Source organism: Corylus avellana, chromosome 1 (genome assembly GCF_965113065.1).
Source record: "Corylus avellana chromosome 1, dhCorAvel1.hap1.2, whole genome shotgun sequence".
In the NCBI taxonomy this organism is placed as follows: domain Eukaryota; kingdom Viridiplantae; phylum Streptophyta; class Magnoliopsida; order Fagales; family Betulaceae; genus Corylus; species Corylus avellana.
Window position 1 is genome coordinate 40,211,257 of NC_142490.1, and position 17,190 is coordinate 40,228,446.

Sequence of the window (17,190 nt, forward strand, 5' to 3'; positions counted from 1 at the left end):
TCAAAATCAAATACTTAAGAACTAACAATGGCAGTGAATTTAGCATGACTGACTTTTTCTCTTCAAAGGGGGTTATTCATGAACTCACATGTGTTGAAACATCTCAACAGAATGCAGTGGCTAAAAGAAAACACCAACACCTTTTAAATGTTGCTTGTGCCCTTAGATTTCAAGCCAATTTACCTTTACATTTTTGGGGTGAATGTGTTTTAACAGTTGCATATCTTATAAATCGTACTCCCACTCCACTCCTTGCAAACAAAACTCCTTTTAAATGTTTCTATTCAATTCTTCCTCAATACACTCACCTAAGAGTTTTTGTTTGTCTTTGTTATACCTATACCATTTCTAGGGATAGATCTAAGTTTGATCCTTGGGCTCGTGCTTGTGTATTTCTTTGATACCCTTATGGTGTCAAAGGTTACAGGCTGTATGATATTTCTCTCAACCAGTTTTTCAAATCCCGTGATGTTATTTTTCGTGAGGACATCTTTCCTTATTCTTCATCTAAGTTTTCATCTTAGTCCTCATGCTCAAACCATAATGTCATTCCTGCATTTATTCCTTCTATAGAAAATTCTGTTTTAACATCACATCCATCTCATTTACCAGATTCTACATCTTCTTCATTTTCTCCTTCATTACATGATGTATCACATCCTTCTCTTTCAACAGATTCTACATCTTCTTCATTTTCTCCTTCACTACATGATGATAGCATATCTTCCATACCATCTATTCCTCCTAGACCACTTCGCAGGTCCACTAGATCAAGGTTCCAACCAAGTTATTTGCAGGAATATCATTGTCAACTTGCTACTACTTCTATGCCAGCTCCATCTTCTTCCAAATCCATGACAATTGGTTCTACATCAGGTATTCCTTTTGGCTTATCATCTTTTATTTCTTATGATAAGCTTTCTTCTAATCAAAAGTGTTTTAGTCTTTCTGTTTCTTCACACTTTGAGCCACAGTTCTATCACCAAGCTGTCAAGATTCCTCATTGGTGCGATGCAATAAAAGCTGAGATTGATGCCCTTTAGGCAAATCATACTTGGCAGCTTACTTCCTTACCACTTGATAAGAATGTCATTGAATGTAAATGGTTTATAAGGTGAAGCTCAAGGCTGATGGTTTCCTTGAGAGATATAAGGCCCGGTTGGTGGCAAAGGGTTACATACAAAGTGAAGAGCTTGACTACTATGAGACTTTCTCACTTGTAGCCAAGTTAACCACTGTGAGGTGTTTGTTGACAGTGGCTGTAGCCAAGAATTGGCATTTGCATTAGTTGAATGTCAATAATGCTTTTCTGTATGGGGAATTAGATGAAGAGGTTTATATGGAGTTACCTCTCGGATTTGGCGATAAAGGGGGGTCTGGTCAAGTTTGCAGATTGACCAAGTCACTTTATAGCTTAAAACAAGCCTCCCGGCAGTGGTTTTACAAGTTTTCCAATACTTTGCTTCAGCTTGGTTTTATTCAGTCTAAGAGTGACTATAGCTTGTTTACTAGGTTGAAGGGTTCTTCTTTCATTGCCTTATTAGTTTATGTGGATGATATTGTTTTGGCAGGAAATGATTTTGAGGCACTTTCCCCTTTTACTCATCTTCTTAATCAGAAGTTCAAGCTCAAGGACTTGGGTGATATGAAGTTTTTTTTAGGGTTGGAAATTGCTCGGAATTCTACTGAAATTTCACTCTGTCAATGCAAGTATGGTCTTGAGATCCTAGAAGATTCTGGTTTGCTTGCTTGCAAACCATCGAAGTTGCCTATGGATCCTAATCTTAGACTTTCTCAACATGATGGTTTGTTATTGGATGATCCCACTACCTATAAAAGATTGGTTGGAAGACTTTTATACCTTTCACTTACTAGGCCTGACTTGGTCTATTCAATTCAGGTTTTAAGTCAACTTATGTGATCTCAACCTCGACAACCTCATCTAGATGCTGCTCACAAATTCCTTCATTACATCAAATCCGCTCCAAGCCAAGGATTGTTTTTCCCTGCTTCCTCTGACTTCAAGCTCAAGGCTTTTTATAATGCAGATTGGGCTGCTTGTCTAGACACTAGGAAGTCTGTCACTGGGTTCTGTTTGTTTCTTGGTGATTCTTTCATTTCTTAGAAGTCCAAGAAACAACAAACCATTTCTCGTTCCTCGGCAGAGGTAGAGTATCGTGCTATGGTTGTTGCTTGTTGTGAGCTTATGTGGATTACTTCTTTGCTTCATGATTTTCAAGTTCATTTATCTCAATTAGCTTTATTGTTTTGTGATTCAAAGGCTGCACTTCACATTGCTGATAATCCAACATTTCATGAGAGTACTAAACACATAGAAATTGACTGTCATTTGGTTCGGGATCAAGTCCAGAAGGGGGCTGTTCAAACATTGCATGTCAAGTCTGAACATCATTTGGCTGATATATTTACTAAACCTCTGGGTTCTCTTTCTTTTAATTCTATCACTTCCAAGATGAATCTTCTCAACATCTATGAAGCTTCATCTTGAAGGGGGTTTTACAGTTTGAGTTATTTAACAGCTGGATTAGCAAATGTTTATCACGTGTAATAATGAGTTGGAATGTTAGTTAAGCTGGTTAGAGAAGTTGTTAAGTAGTTAATTTGTTTAACTGATTAGTCAATTGGTTAAACTCTCACTTAATCTGTTTTTCCTTTGTAAAATCTTGTAGTATAAATACTGAACAAGTGTATATTTCTCATTAATGCAAATGATCAAAAAAGCTTTCACAGTTTTCTCTCAAGTTCATCTGCATTTACATATTGCACAATACTCTGTTTTGTGATATAATATGCTCAAAATGAAATTTTAAAACATCATGCCATTAGGGAGTTTTCACAAAGGTTTTCATAAATGTTTGCTAGAGAATGAAAAATGAGTGTTTGATAAAGTAAGGCGTGATTTGTGACATTTTCATCTTGAGGCATAAATACATTTGAATTTAAGTAAAGCAGTGTTCCATATATCATTCATCTAATCGTTATTTTGTCATAATAGCATACCCGTATATAAATCCTCATACGGTGGAAGTTATTATAATTATAATATACCAGTACCCGCCCCACAAGGTAATGTAAACATATTTGTACTTTAACCCTTGTACAATTGAGGTTAGCAAAACATATCGGGTCCCTAATATTGGTGATCTGTAACATATCGTCCCCCCACCACAAGGTATTGTAAACATACTTGTACCTTGCCCTCGTACAATTGAGGTTGGCATATATATATGTGTGTGTGTGTGTGTGTGTGTGTGTGTGTGGGACAAGATTTAATAATTGAAATATATTTTGGGCTCTCAACATATTGAGAAAATCATCATATGTTTAAGAAAATCTATAGTTTTCATTTGCAATATAACAGAGTAAAGTTTTTAATCATTTCCATGGTGGGTTTTATTCATCTGGGTCGTAGGGTTCCTCTACAAGGTCCTCCTAAAGCTCCACACCTTCGAAACCTAACAAAGGACCTACCATTAGTTCTAACTTCTTTAGGATAAATGAGTCCTAATTCCTAATATGCTAAAAATAGGCTTACTGCCCGATCATCTAACATTCATACAAAAGACGCTGAACATCCAATACTGGACAGAAACTTATTCCGAACCAAAATCCCTACCCGACCTTATTCCGACATGACCTAAGGTCCTTACATGGTCTCTAACGTGGTAATAAATATCATTTTCGTAAGAGAAAATGGAAATTATTAATGGATGGGTCACATTGCAAATTTTTGATACTTTGTTGGGTACATTGTAATTTTGTAAACATTGAAGGTCAAATTGCAAATCGGGTGAAACTTTGGGAAGGGTAAAATGTCATTTTTCCTTAAAAGAAACATTATTTTATATCTTGTGTCGTCCAAATGATCTAGAGACTTATTTAATCATAATGAAAATTAATATTTAGAATTTTTTCAAATGATGATATGAAATTTGAGACCTTTTTGGGAAAAAGTCTTTCATCCGGAAAACGAAGAATCTTAGATGGACTAAATTTATATTAAGTAATGCTAAATATCCTTCCAATGTCCCTTCAAAACTGATGTGGCTTTTAAATTCAATAATAATCTATTACAAATTCAATGGTGATTTTAAAGACATCAGTTTTGAAGAAACAAAAGATTGACATAAAGATGACGTCTAGCATTACTCTTTGTTATTTGTTATAAGTTCCTTAATATGTTTTGATTTATATTTAATTATTTGTTTCTTTATTTGATACGGACATTAAAGAAACATTTGACAGCATTTTAGAGTGCCACTTGTCGCAACTTAGCCTATTACATGATATGGACTCTCAATAATTCTCCATTAGCTTAAAGGCAATGGAGGCCTAAGCGTAGCGCATAAAACAATTTTGCCCTAAAATCAACGATGAATGCTACACTTACTCTCATTTCTTTATGTAATTTCTTTATACCCATATGTGGCTTTTAAAATTACCATTAGATCAAAATCCAATAAAAATCCATCTCATATCAAATGATGGTATTAAAAGCCACACACACACACATATATATATATATATATATATATATATGGATGTGAAAAAATTATGTAAAGAAATGAGGGTAAATATTACATTATTCAAAATTAAATACCTCTGTATGATCAGTTGTACAAGTTATTTTGTGGCTACATAAGCCTACAAAACAAATTGTACATGCCTAAAAGACTAAAACGGTAAAAGCCTTAAAGAAAAAATAAAATTACAAAAATACACCATAGTTAATTATATTTATATATGTATTTGCTAAAATCATATACAATTCCAGTCAATGGGGTCTTCGGTGCCAAAAAGTATCGATCCCCCTAGTCTAGCTCTTATGTTAGGAATTAATTTAAAATTGGTACCGAACTTTAGGATTTATCGAGTAATATTGCATGCCCTTAATTTATATTAATTAATCATTACCAAAAGAAAAAAAAAAAAAAAAAAAAAAAAAGTAAAGAAAAGAAAAGTTGATCACTTGATAAGCCTACAAGATAGGAAGAGTTTCTCTATTTATGCATTGGTTTGAGTCTGTTGGTGCAAATTTGCTGTTTAATTTAAAAATTAATTATAGGTTAGCGGATTTTGTTTGATTCTAGAATGTAATACGTCATCTTTGACACTTGTAACTTTATAACTTTGGCTATGATTGATTAAGAGTTTTTGTTCTGTATTATTTTATCTTTATGTTCGTTTATCAATAAATAAGACTGAACTGATTCCTTTAAAAAAAAATAAAAAAGAAAAGAAAAGAAGAAGAAAGATTGGAAGAGTTTCATTGGATGACTTTTGGCCTCTCTTTTTTATGAATGCTCATAATTATTTCAATGTGTAGAGATGAAGTTAACATGTAAAATTCATTGATTGCTTAGAATTATAAAGTTATCATTTAAGGAATCATTTCTCCACCAACCCTAATAAAAACTGCCAAGTTTTTTTCATAGTGCAAACAATTATTCATGGTTTATTATTGGTCTCAGGTAACTAATTAGATCCTAGCTAGTGACATTATTATTTTTCAAGACTCAATACTCAAATTAAAAAGAAAAAACTTGGAATACATAATAATAAATAATGACCCTCGAGTCAATCCAAAACCCAGCTTAGTTTGGCCAGAATAAGCTAGACCTGCAATTATGATCCCACCACCGAATTCCAATCCATTTCTACGTGCCCTTATTGACTTTCAAACACCCCCACCCCCCATTTATTCCTGCAACAACCGCTTCCCATTAGAATAATCCTCCAATTAATATCCCCTGCGAGCAACCCAAATGAAATGTCCAAAAGAAATCTAAAAAGAAAGGCGAAAAAGACAGTGATCAGAAGAGAAGAGAGAACCACCCCCACTTCTCTAAAGCTATAAAAACCTTAGCATTAACAGCTTCTCTGCCATCTCTGAAGAAGATTCTACTAAAGCCCCCAGCATGTGTTCCTTTCCATGTTCCCTTCGCTTCTCTTCCGGGGGGAAATGGCTTCTACTTTGAGCATTTATGTTTTAATGCGAAAGTGCAAGCAAGGGATGGGAGACAAGGTACCACCCTCTCTCCTCTCTTTAAATCTTTCTCCCCTTTTTATTTATTTGGGTTTCCTTTCTCGTATATCATTTCACAGGCGATTCCTGTTGTGGGTTTCGTCTCTTTTATATTCACATCTATTTTTTAATATTATATACTCTAATTTAATTATGGTGTACACTTTGCTAGGTGCAGATCAGGCTATAAGAGAAGTCATGTTCATGTTCCAAAAACAAGACCAACAAAAGGGCTGTTTCTCTTTTGGTTGGCTGCTTAATTAGCCATCATCATCATCGTCATCATCATCATTATGGCTTCATCTAACAGGCACTGGCCTAGCATGTTCAAATCCAAGCCCTGCAATTCCCACCACCAATGGCAGCAGGACATCAACTCATCTCTCATCACAAGTGGATGTAACAGAACAACCCCTTATACTAGCTCAGGTAATTAAAACCCTTTTCAGTTTTCCCTCTAGATCCCTCAAAAAAAGTTTCAGTTTTGGAAACTTTCGCGTGACTCAAAAGATAATTAATGCATTTGTTTTTTTCCAAACAGTTAGTGGGTGTGAGGAACGCACGCCGGAGCCAAAGCCGAGGTGGAATCCAAAGCCGGAGCAAATTCGCATTCTAGAAGCAATTTTCAACTCCGGCATGGTGAACCCTCCTAGAGACGAGATAAGGAAGATCAGAGCTCAATTGCAAGAGTACGGTCAAGTCGGTGACGCCAACGTCTTCTACTGGTTTCAGAACAGAAAATCAAGAAGCAAGCACAAGCTCCGCCATCTCCAGAAGCAAATTACCCAAAACAACCCTTCAGCTGCCGCCACCGCCGCACCTTCATCCTCGTCATCATCTTCCGAGAAATCATCTCCCAAGAGCACCACCTCGATGGGGTTTCCAAATGCTAGTAATGTTTCGAGCTCTCAAGGTGGCTCGGTGAACCACACCTATTTTCAGTCTCAAGGCGAGATTTTTCCCGAGCCTTTCTTCTTCCCGGTGCAACCGGCCGGAGGGTTTTCGTTTTCTGAGCTTTCGAATGTTGTTCAAGTACCCGAAAACACGGTTGGACCTTGCACCAGCCTCTTGCTGAGTGAGTTGATAATGAGCCATGGCGGTGGAGGTTCAAAGAAAGATGAAGAACAGAAAGCCATTAAAGTCCATGATCATCATCAGCTGGATTCCACTGTTATCCCTCCCTCTTCTACTGCTGCTACTGTTCCATCGCCCATCAGTCAAATTCCAGGTAAAAAGAAAAAGTTCAGTTTTCAGAGAAGCAATGAGAGTGAATATTTTACCTGCGGTGAAAACGGCAGTACATGTTGACAAGAAAAGTCTATACAAAAAAAAATTACAAGCGTTTTTTCAAGTTGATTAAGTTATAGTCTGATTTTATTTGAATTTGACCACAAAACCTTCTATCCAATAAAGTATTAAGAGTTAACCTAAGAGTTCTGATTGATTATTTACACTAATCCCCCTTCTTCACTGAATAAATATATAAAATATATATAGTTAAGAGTAAACAAGGTAGAATGGAATATATGTTTGTTCTTGTTAATACAAAATAAAACACAGTGGCACATCGGATTAGGTGGTGGACGTGATTGATGTATGAGCTTACTGGTACGGACGAGGGAAGGACATGTTTGTCATATTAGGAATAAAGCGAGGATGTTCTGGTCTTTAGGGTTCCGGCATTTACGATCTGTGTCTAGATGGACGTGTGCATGGCTTGGGATTATTAGTCTTTCTCGCTCGCTAGCTGTTGCTTCACTGTTCCTCTGGGGTTTGTTTTGTTTTGTTTTGTTTTGACATACAAATTTGATTGTTTGTCGTGCTGACAGGTGTAGGTGGCCCGGCGAAATCAACGGTGTTCATTAACGATGTGGCCTTCGAGGTGGGCGCAGGGCCGTTCAACTTGCGTGAGGCTTTTGGCGGTGATGCGGTGCTAATTCACTCCACAGGTCAGCCGGTTCTCACCAACGACTGGGGCGTCACCGTCCAGTCACTCCAGCACGGCGAATTCTATTATCTGGTGCGTACGCCCTCCCTCGTATTACGATCATGCGCCTTAATTAACTTTACAAGTTTTAATTTTGGTAGTAATTATTAATTAATGTGTGTTTCTTGGGTTTGCAGATATAATACGAGAGTGTGGAAGGTGAAGAGATGGGAGTTGCTAATTATGCTACTAGCTATGGTTACTGTGCGTTTTATTTGTCTCATGTCTTTAATTTATTAGGGTTGAAAATAGGCCATGTTTGGATAATATGAAAAGTTGTGGACGGATCGGACTAGTGTTTAATGTTTATTGTCAAAGCAATTTAAATAGAATGGAATTTGCTCTTCTTTAATTAATCCTATATATATATATATATGAGAATCGAAAATTGGGTCATGAGTAAAGGAATTGAACACCTTTTATATATATATATATACACGCAATAAATGCATGTGAAGTGAAATCCAAACGAGGTGATATCATTCATTCTCGCAAATTCCGCCAGCTTATGGGTTGTTCTACTTGTACTCAACGACTAAATTTCGGGAGGTGGGTGGGGGCTTGTCGGCCGGAACCACCCGGTGGTTTAAAGATTTGGGAAACTCTGGATAACAATTGAATGTTTTATTTTTTAATTTTCATACGGGAAAAGAGGAATTATAAACTGTGATTTTTGCCGCTCTTAATTATGAGAGAGAGACAAGGAAAGATGAATTTTTGAAAACGCTTTCAAACATCAAATGAGAAGTAGTTCATTTAACAACCGAGTGTATGAATTGGCTTATCTAAAGACTTTTGAAGAGGTCAAAACTTTAAAGAGGCTGAGCTACTCTCGGCTGGTCCTAGAACTAATGACTTTTGTTGATGGCTAAAATGGAGGATAAGGAATCGCCTTAAAAAATGGAGGAGTAGAGCTGGTTGAACAACAAGAAAGAGCAGCGGTGGCCTCCCCTACAAACACCTCCAAGTGAAACAATCTCTGAGTACGTGCTGCCACGATTCAACCACTATGGTTGCTAAGAACAACTGAAGCAACACAAAAAAGAGGACAAATCGTTACATCACGATTAACTTTAAAAGATCCAAGAAGAGAAGGAATCCAATGCGATGCAAAGAGAGTGTCCCGAAGTTTGAAAGTTGCATTGAAACAAGTGGTCGTCATTCTCTTGATGTGACACTATATTTGGCATGTCAACCACTATAAAATTAGGCTAAACTGTCATACTTGTTACAATTTATAGAGTACTTATCATGTTTACAAACTAATATTATATCAATTGATATGACACATTCGTAAAATATTGGCATACAAATAAATTTATTACATAAAATCATCTTAATATATACATGCCTCCATCTTGCATAAAAAGGGTAGTGCCATAGTCTATAGATATAGAATATTTGTGGATACACGTATAAATTATATATTTGTTGGTCTAATAATGTGGACATGCAAATGGACCGATATATGGCAAGTTCTTCGTTGAAAAAGTAAACAAAAATCTAAGGAAATTAAAAAGATGACATTATCCTTATTTATCAAAAATGATATTACTTTTGAAACAATTTCCCATAACATTAATATCTATTTATGGAAGAAGGGGGTGATGAATCTAGTAATTAAGATTAAGTAAATTAATAAATGATGTGATTGATATATGAAGGCACTAGCCAATTAATGTAAGCATAGCCTCGAAGTGTCTTCTTTGCTGATGGTCAAATCTCATGACCTGGCTCTTTCACCGAGCCGATTGACGACACTTCTACGTTAAAAACTAGTGTTGTCTTTACGTCTTTCCTCAATGTCTGATGTGTGTGTGTATTTATATATATATATATTTTCTTTGTTCCAAAGCCAACATTCGATTGAAGGAAGCGAAACAGAGAATGTGTGATGTATTTCCACTGATGATCAGTTCGCAGGGATGAGAAGAAGAAGAAGAAGCAAACAATGCATGCATAAATACTCAGGATAATAATAGGTTGTTTCATTAAGGTACAACGTCTAAAACATAAATAGCTCAGAAAAAACAAAAACGAAAGGAAGAACAAGACAGTAATAGTCATGGAATTGCGGTGTCTGATCCCATCAGTGCTGCCATTGCTTGCACGAATCAGATGAGCTGACCCAAAACGGAAAAGTACTAAATGTTTGAAGACAGTGAGCAGTTGTTTTAGGCATTTAATAAGGCAAATCTTCCCGGCTGCTGATCTGAAAATATATATGAGATAGGAGTGGTCATTGAGATTGCAGATTAATTACGTGCACACTGGTGTCAACAGTGTTTTACTATAACTCCGATTTGACTGAGCGATTTGGATTTGTCAAAATTCCTCTCTACGTCACACCCATTACTGTGGATTTGCATGAACCATCACGTTTGATAATCATCACTCCCTCTCTCTCTCTCTCTCTCACAGGTGTTTGTTTAGAATCCGGAGAAGAAGAGAGTTGCAGAGGTGAACATGGCAGATTTGGAGTCCTTGAAATGGTTACGTGGCGTGAGATAAGTGGGTGGATGCCCATCTGCGTGCATGTGATCCCACGAGGGGATTAGGTATTGGAATAGTCACCTTGATGGGATTGTTCTTGTCCTCCAGATCTGATTAATCTGCAATATTTTTTTTGTTTTTTCTGGACGAAATGTGATCATTTGATATTAGAACGCCAGCCTAGACACCTTCTTTTGAATCCCAGTTTTCGTAATTATTTGTATGGATGGTTATTAGTAATTTTATATGAAATTTATTTATTTGAGTAGGTGATTGAGCATTTTAAAATTTATTTGATCACATAAATCTTATATATATATTTATATATAATTTTTCAATGTACTTGTTAAACTACCATTTATTTTAAAATTTTAATTTTATAGGAAGAGATAAATTTAATTACTTACTTTAACACTCCCCCTCACGTGTAGGCTTAAACTCGCTTTTTAATAGATAATGCCCAGCATGTGGAATATTTAATTTAAATAAAGGTGAATTGACGAAGTCAATGTTCGATCTTAGAACATTTGGTTCTGATGCCATGTAGTAATTCGTGAGTCTAACTCATCTCAAAAAATCAGTTCTATAGGAGTGAGTTGTTCATTCTTTTATAAACATATACAAGGTCTTGTCTACAAACAATATTTAATTATTCCTCAACAATACCTATTCAATTTAATTGTAATTCAAGCATGTAATTGCTATAGATTCTTATTCCTTAACCTTAATTAAAGGTGGAAAATAGTATTATCTTCATTTTGAATGAAAATATTTAATGGTTGAAGTTTTGTTTTGTTAAATTTAACAGTATATACAGAATAATGTTATTAAAAAATCTAAATAATGCGACAATGTATTCACCCCCGATACTTATTGTGGGTGGCCAAGACCACACTCGGTAAGAATCTGAGGTGGCCTAACCACCCCTGATAAGGGTGGTTGCGACCACTCTAGAGGGCTTTCAAGGTGGCTAGGACAACTCAAATTCTTATCAGGGGTGGTCTTGAATGGAGGTAGCATAGCTACCCCCACAATTTGCCGTGGGTGACCGATCACCAATTTAACCAACTTTTTTTATTTTATTCTTAAAACCTTATCTATTCTCTCAAAAATACGTATTTGTCTTTGTAAGTGAATAGCTTAGAATAACTATTCTTAAGAATCTAACGTTACTAAACAAAAAAAATGATTATTCCATAAAATTAATCATTATAATTTAAGAGTCTATTCTGCAAACTTTTTAATCGACAAAAACAATGCCGTACAGACTTTAACAAATAGAAAGTGTGCATTAAATAGGTAAAATCAATTCTAAAGAAATGGTTTTTTGTTTTTAATTTGAATCCCGAGTTGAAGAGTCTAGTATTATCCATTAACTAATTATCCTTGTCCAGGGAAGTGTAGACCCAAGCCCATATATAAACAAAAATCATTTGCGTACGGTTTTGGGCCTAGGATTGGCTGAACAATGCAGACCGTATTAAGAAAGGCAACAACTGTATTGTACAGTGTTGATATAAAGCAAAATTAATTTCTACATTAAAAACATTTTTCAATTGAATTCCTTTAACAAAGAAACCCATGCACCACTTCCATCTTAATTTACAATGGGATTAAAGATTTGGCCATTCCCATTACTTGCTATTGTCAATGCTCCTATAGCTAGGGTTGTGCAAAAACCCGCCCAACAAACATCTACCTTGCCCCTAACCCGGTTTCAATCGGCAAATTCCAAAATGTCATATTCAAATGTTGGAAGAAATTTTAAAATTTTTAATAAAGTCGGGTTAAAAGTTGGAATAGGATAAGATTGATATATTTAGGATAAATTATAACTTGAAACGGTGTCGTATTGACACACCTATAAAACCATCACTTTCTCACATTGTTCTTGCTAAATATTTTTCGCGATCAATAAGGATTTACAAATTGGAATAATTAACACCGATCACATGTAATTATTGATACTAACAATTAGACAACAAGTTATTGTCACTGATAATGTTGTCATTGATTATTACTATTGGCCAGTATGATGCTTAAGTGTTTTGGTCTATGCTTGAGCCAACCCTAGGAACGATGCCCGTGTCGTATTGTCATTCAAGCACTGTGCTAACTCCAAAACCATGTCCGTCCCATGGAATAGGATTCCCTCCATTTTAAGTGAAATGGGGGAGATTTATTTTACGATCAAGATTATATTTTATTGTATCAAACGGTGTATATGGTGCCACGTAATTTTTAAATAAAGTGACAAAGTATATGCAATTATGATTTATTTTCACTTAAAATATAATCGTTTGTGACTATTGATTACATTGTAATATATGATTATAAAATCGATAGACATTCAAATAATATTTTTGTTGTCTTTAATTTTTTTATAAGATAAAGTGTTTATATTATCTAAAAGAAAGAAAGAAAGAAAAAAAAAATTATGCTTATTTATATTTCAAACCTCTTAGACAAACCAACTAGAAGATTCCAAGTTCTATCCCTAACCATCTTAAGATGTATTAATTTGGTACTTGGTATTTTCTTGTTTTCCTTTCTAGTAGTACCAATGATTGTGTTAGTGACAACATCAAAGGTGGTGGGCTGATAAACTTCATTTGCACCGCAGCACCTGCCTCCTCTATTCCATCACTCTTGGTAAGAGGATTGGAACACATGAACTTAGATCCCGTGCAATAGGGCAACTTTATTGCTTGAGATCTCAATCGAAATCACATACTACACTAGGGCAGTCCTATTATATGAGATTTATATTCGAATACAATAACGTATCCAAATCTTCCTTATGCTATATAGTGCATCCAATACAAAATTTTCCTCTGAGCAATGCCTTAAATTGTCAATACTTGTTGGATGAGGCCCTATGTGACTCATTTCCCTTAAATTACACTGCCCAGGCATTTGGTTCGAAAACTTTAACATTCTCTTTGGCATCCACAGTCCCACGAATGTGATGCTTGGAAATTTGGATTTACGGGAGTTTGAGAATAGTTAGGAGTCTAATAAGATTCTCCGGAATATGAAATTCTCACATTTGGTTTACTTCTAAGAATTCTGTAGGAATTATTTATCATTCATCTTTATATTTCTCTCTTCAAGTGAATAAGGCTATGTGATATAAAAGTATTTAAAATTTTAAAAATTAAACAAAAAATGACAGGGGAAAAATTATATATAAACCTTGATTTCTCTTTCATTTCCTAATACATAATTTGTTTATAATGGTTTATTCATTTTATATATTTTCTTTACTTTTCATCTATAACAAAATAAAACATTTCGTTTTCATCTTTTGTGCAATAAAATAGTTCCTCACTTATATATATAAATTTTATAAATGGTCACAACCAACCCAAAAGGTAGCATTACAAAAAAAAAAAAAAAAAAAAAAAAAAAAAAAACATAAGAAAATTATCAATAACAATAACAATATCCAAAAATAAATAAATAAAAGGCTTAGGGGAGAGAGTTTTTGTAAGCTTGAGTTGGGACAATAATTGAATGTTCAATTCAAGTTTGTTTGTTTAATTTTTTTTCAAACACAAGCTGAGCTTGAGCTTATCATCAAGCGAGATGATCATCTATTAAAGCTCAATTCATGTAATTTTCAAACGAATTTAAGTTATATATATTACATTACGAAAATAATTTATTTTGAGAAATGATAGAATTCATTCTATTTTTAACCATCTCCACAGTAAATTAATGAACACATCATTGAATTTGTGTAGAATCCATATGAATTCACAAATCTAACAGTTGATATATTGAATTTTTATGATGAAATAAGAACAATATTGACGTGAATCCTCATTTATTTTTATGTTTTTAAATACTTAAAAGATGTTTGCAATTAAAAGTTAAAAATAAAAAATAAAAAATAAAAATACAGTTATACGAATTTATACAAATTTGACTCGTTTAATAAACGAGCTTAAATTTTTGTTCGGGTCGGTTTATATAAAATGGAGCTGAAGCTATTTATAAACATTTTGATTAATTTACGTGTCTGTCCAAAATTAGCATAGAAAACTACCAAAGGTGAAAAACCAGATGAAGAAATGCAACTGAAAAATGTTCCATTGCCGGTAAAAACAACTGAAAAAAGTTCAAAAAAGTAATTTACCAAAAAACCATTTTGCCAACTAAGGAACCCCATATTTCCAGCTCCCTCTTCTTCTCAGACTCTCTCACCAGGCCACCGCTTTTCACACAAAGAATGCTTCTTTGACACCAAAACCCAATTTTCCCGGAAAAATCATAACTTACTGCACAGCGATTTTCTTTCTTTCCAAACGGCTTTTAAAGAGAGAGTTTGTGCAGGAGATGGGGGCGTACAGATCAGACGATGATTACGACTACTTGTTCAAGGTGGTGTTGATCGGGGACTCGGGTGTGGGCAAATCGAACCTGTTGTCGCGGTTCACGAGGAACGAGTTTAGCCTCGAATCCAAGTCCACGATTGGCGTCGAGTTCGCCACGAGAAGTATTCGGGTCGATGATAAGGTCGTCAAGGCCCAGATTTGGGACACCGCTGGCCAAGAAAGGTTCTCTTCTCTTCTCTTCTCTTCTCTCCCATTTCATGTCTCGGATTCTCTTTTTATGGATTTGGGTTTTTCTGTGGATCTTGAAATTGCATTTCGGTCTTGAATTTTTGGGTGTTTCATGGATCTTGAAATTTCCTTGGATATTGTTACATGGGGTTATATAGCGTATATGGATTTCTTGTGGCTGCCATTTTTCTTTCGTTGACACTTTTTTTTACTTTCTGAGAAAATTGAGGGAAGGAGAAGAAATGGCAGCTGGAGTTTGTTAATTAGCACAAAGGAAACTTTATTAACTTAATAATTGTACAAGATTTAACTGGGTTTTTTACGATTTTCTATATGGAACCGATATGCAGCCTTTACAAGACAAATGAAAACACATTATGTTACTTTCTCCTGTTCGGATATGAATATTTTCTTGTCATGGAAATCCGTGTTCAGGGCATATTTTCGATATTATATATTGGTTGGTGGCATTGTTGCATGAAATTCTTGTTCATATAGACTGGATCCAATTGTAAGGTACTAAATTGAAAGAGTAGAGGAAATAGAGAAATGGAGGCTTGATTCTGGAGTAAAACATAAGATATTTCAATTCCTCCTGTTCCCTACTGCTGAGACTAGTTAAAATAATACTCTAATTTTCAACAACTGCCCACTACAGGTTAGCTGCCCATAAGCAATAAGGCCCATAACATACACCACCCCTTCAAAGCACCTTGCCCACAAGTTCATAAGCTCAAGAAGATTGTCCAATTCACTCCCCATCTGGCAGGAGGTCTCTACCATTTGTGCTTGAATACTGAGTCTAATCTTCATACAATCTCAAATTTGGCTCAATTGTCGGGCGAATTCCTCCAATGTCTGCCTAATTTCTGGATTTCCTTCTTCTTGTCATTCTGTTTTCTAGTTTTCCTTGATTTAGATTCTTTATGGTGTTTGGTTGCTTAGGAAACTGACTATACGAAAGAGCAATTAATTCTTTGGATCTATGGTTGATTTTGTAGTTTTTGGTTTTAGGAAAGCAAATATCTTGCATAAGCAAAGCCAAACATTGAATCTTTTTGTCTGTTTTCTTTATGGGATTTTGTGTAAATTAATAAAAAGCTCCTAACAAAGCTTAAAACTAGCAGAATCGTATTCTTTTGAACATGAACTTGTGTGCATCGTTCTATATTGAGTTGGTTGGATCATAACACTTGAATATATTCATCTTATTTCACATTTTCTCTGCTAAAGGTATCGTGCAATCACGAGTGCCTATTATCGAGGTGCTGTGGGTGCTTTACTAGTCTACGATGTTACCCGACATGTTACATTTGAAAATGTGGAGAGATGGCTGAAGGAGCTTCGGGATCACACTGATGCCAACATTGTGATCATGCTTGTAGGAAACAAGGCAGACCTGCGGCACCTGCGAGCCGTTTCCACCGAAGATGCCACGTCTTTCGCTGAACGGGAGAGCACCTTTTTCATGGAAACATCTGCTCTCGAGTCCATGAATGTTGAGAATGCATTCACGGAAGTGCTGACGCAAATTTATCATGTTGTAAGCAGGAAGGCCCTTGATGTTGGGGATGACCCAGCAGCCTTGCCCAAAGGAAAAACAATCAATGTCGGATCCAAGGATGATGTATCAGCTGTGAAGAAAGTCGGATGTTGCTCTGCTTGAGCATGGAGAGGAGATGTAAAATTTTATTATGTTTGAACTTCTATGCCCTGTTCATATCTTTGTAGAGGTCGGCTGACTGAGCAAAAGTGCTGTCAATAGATCATTTATTTGTTTCAACGTTATTTATTTCTTGGAAACAAGAGAGAACATGTCTATGTTTTCATTAACTATTTGCACTTCCTTTTTGTATTAATAGGATTACTAAGCTGCTTCGATTTTATGTCAAGTATGGTTTGTTGCTGAAAAGATAAAAACTAGTTTCTTTTCTTTTCTTTTTTTTTTTTTTTTTTTTTTTTTTTTTTTTTTTTTTCATGAGCTTAATACTGGATTATAAACTTTGTTGAATTCAATAAAAAAATAAAAAAAATAATTCAATGAACTCCAAACCGGGATTGAAACTTTTTTGCAAAAGAAATATGAACCTTTGATA

At 35.2% G+C, this 17,190-nt stretch overlaps 2 protein-coding genes across 2 annotated transcripts; both read left to right on the plus strand.

Moving 5' to 3' along the window:
• Positions 1 to 5,988: 5,988 nt before the first annotated feature.
• On the plus strand, positions 5,989 to 8,344 carry LOC132172533 (WUSCHEL-related homeobox 9-like). The gene is made up of 5 exons (XM_059584047.2): positions 5,989 to 6,046; positions 6,219 to 6,475; positions 6,588 to 7,274; positions 7,876 to 8,066; positions 8,171 to 8,344. The coding sequence occupies exons 2-5, from the start codon at positions 6,340 to 6,342 to the stop codon at positions 8,174 to 8,176; spliced, it is 1,020 nt and encodes a 339-aa protein (XP_059440030.1). The 5' UTR covers positions 5,989 to 6,046; positions 6,219 to 6,339; the 3' UTR covers positions 8,177 to 8,344.
• Positions 8,345 to 14,709: 6,365 nt separating this feature from the next.
• On the plus strand, positions 14,710 to 16,980 carry LOC132170785 (ras-related protein RABA1f). The gene is made up of 2 exons (XM_059581888.2): positions 14,710 to 15,088; positions 16,328 to 16,980. Exons 1-2 carry the CDS (start codon positions 14,868 to 14,870, stop codon positions 16,758 to 16,760), a joined length of 654 nt encoding a protein of 217 aa, XP_059437871.1. The 5' UTR covers positions 14,710 to 14,867; the 3' UTR covers positions 16,761 to 16,980.
• Positions 16,981 to 17,190: the final 210 nt, after the last annotated feature.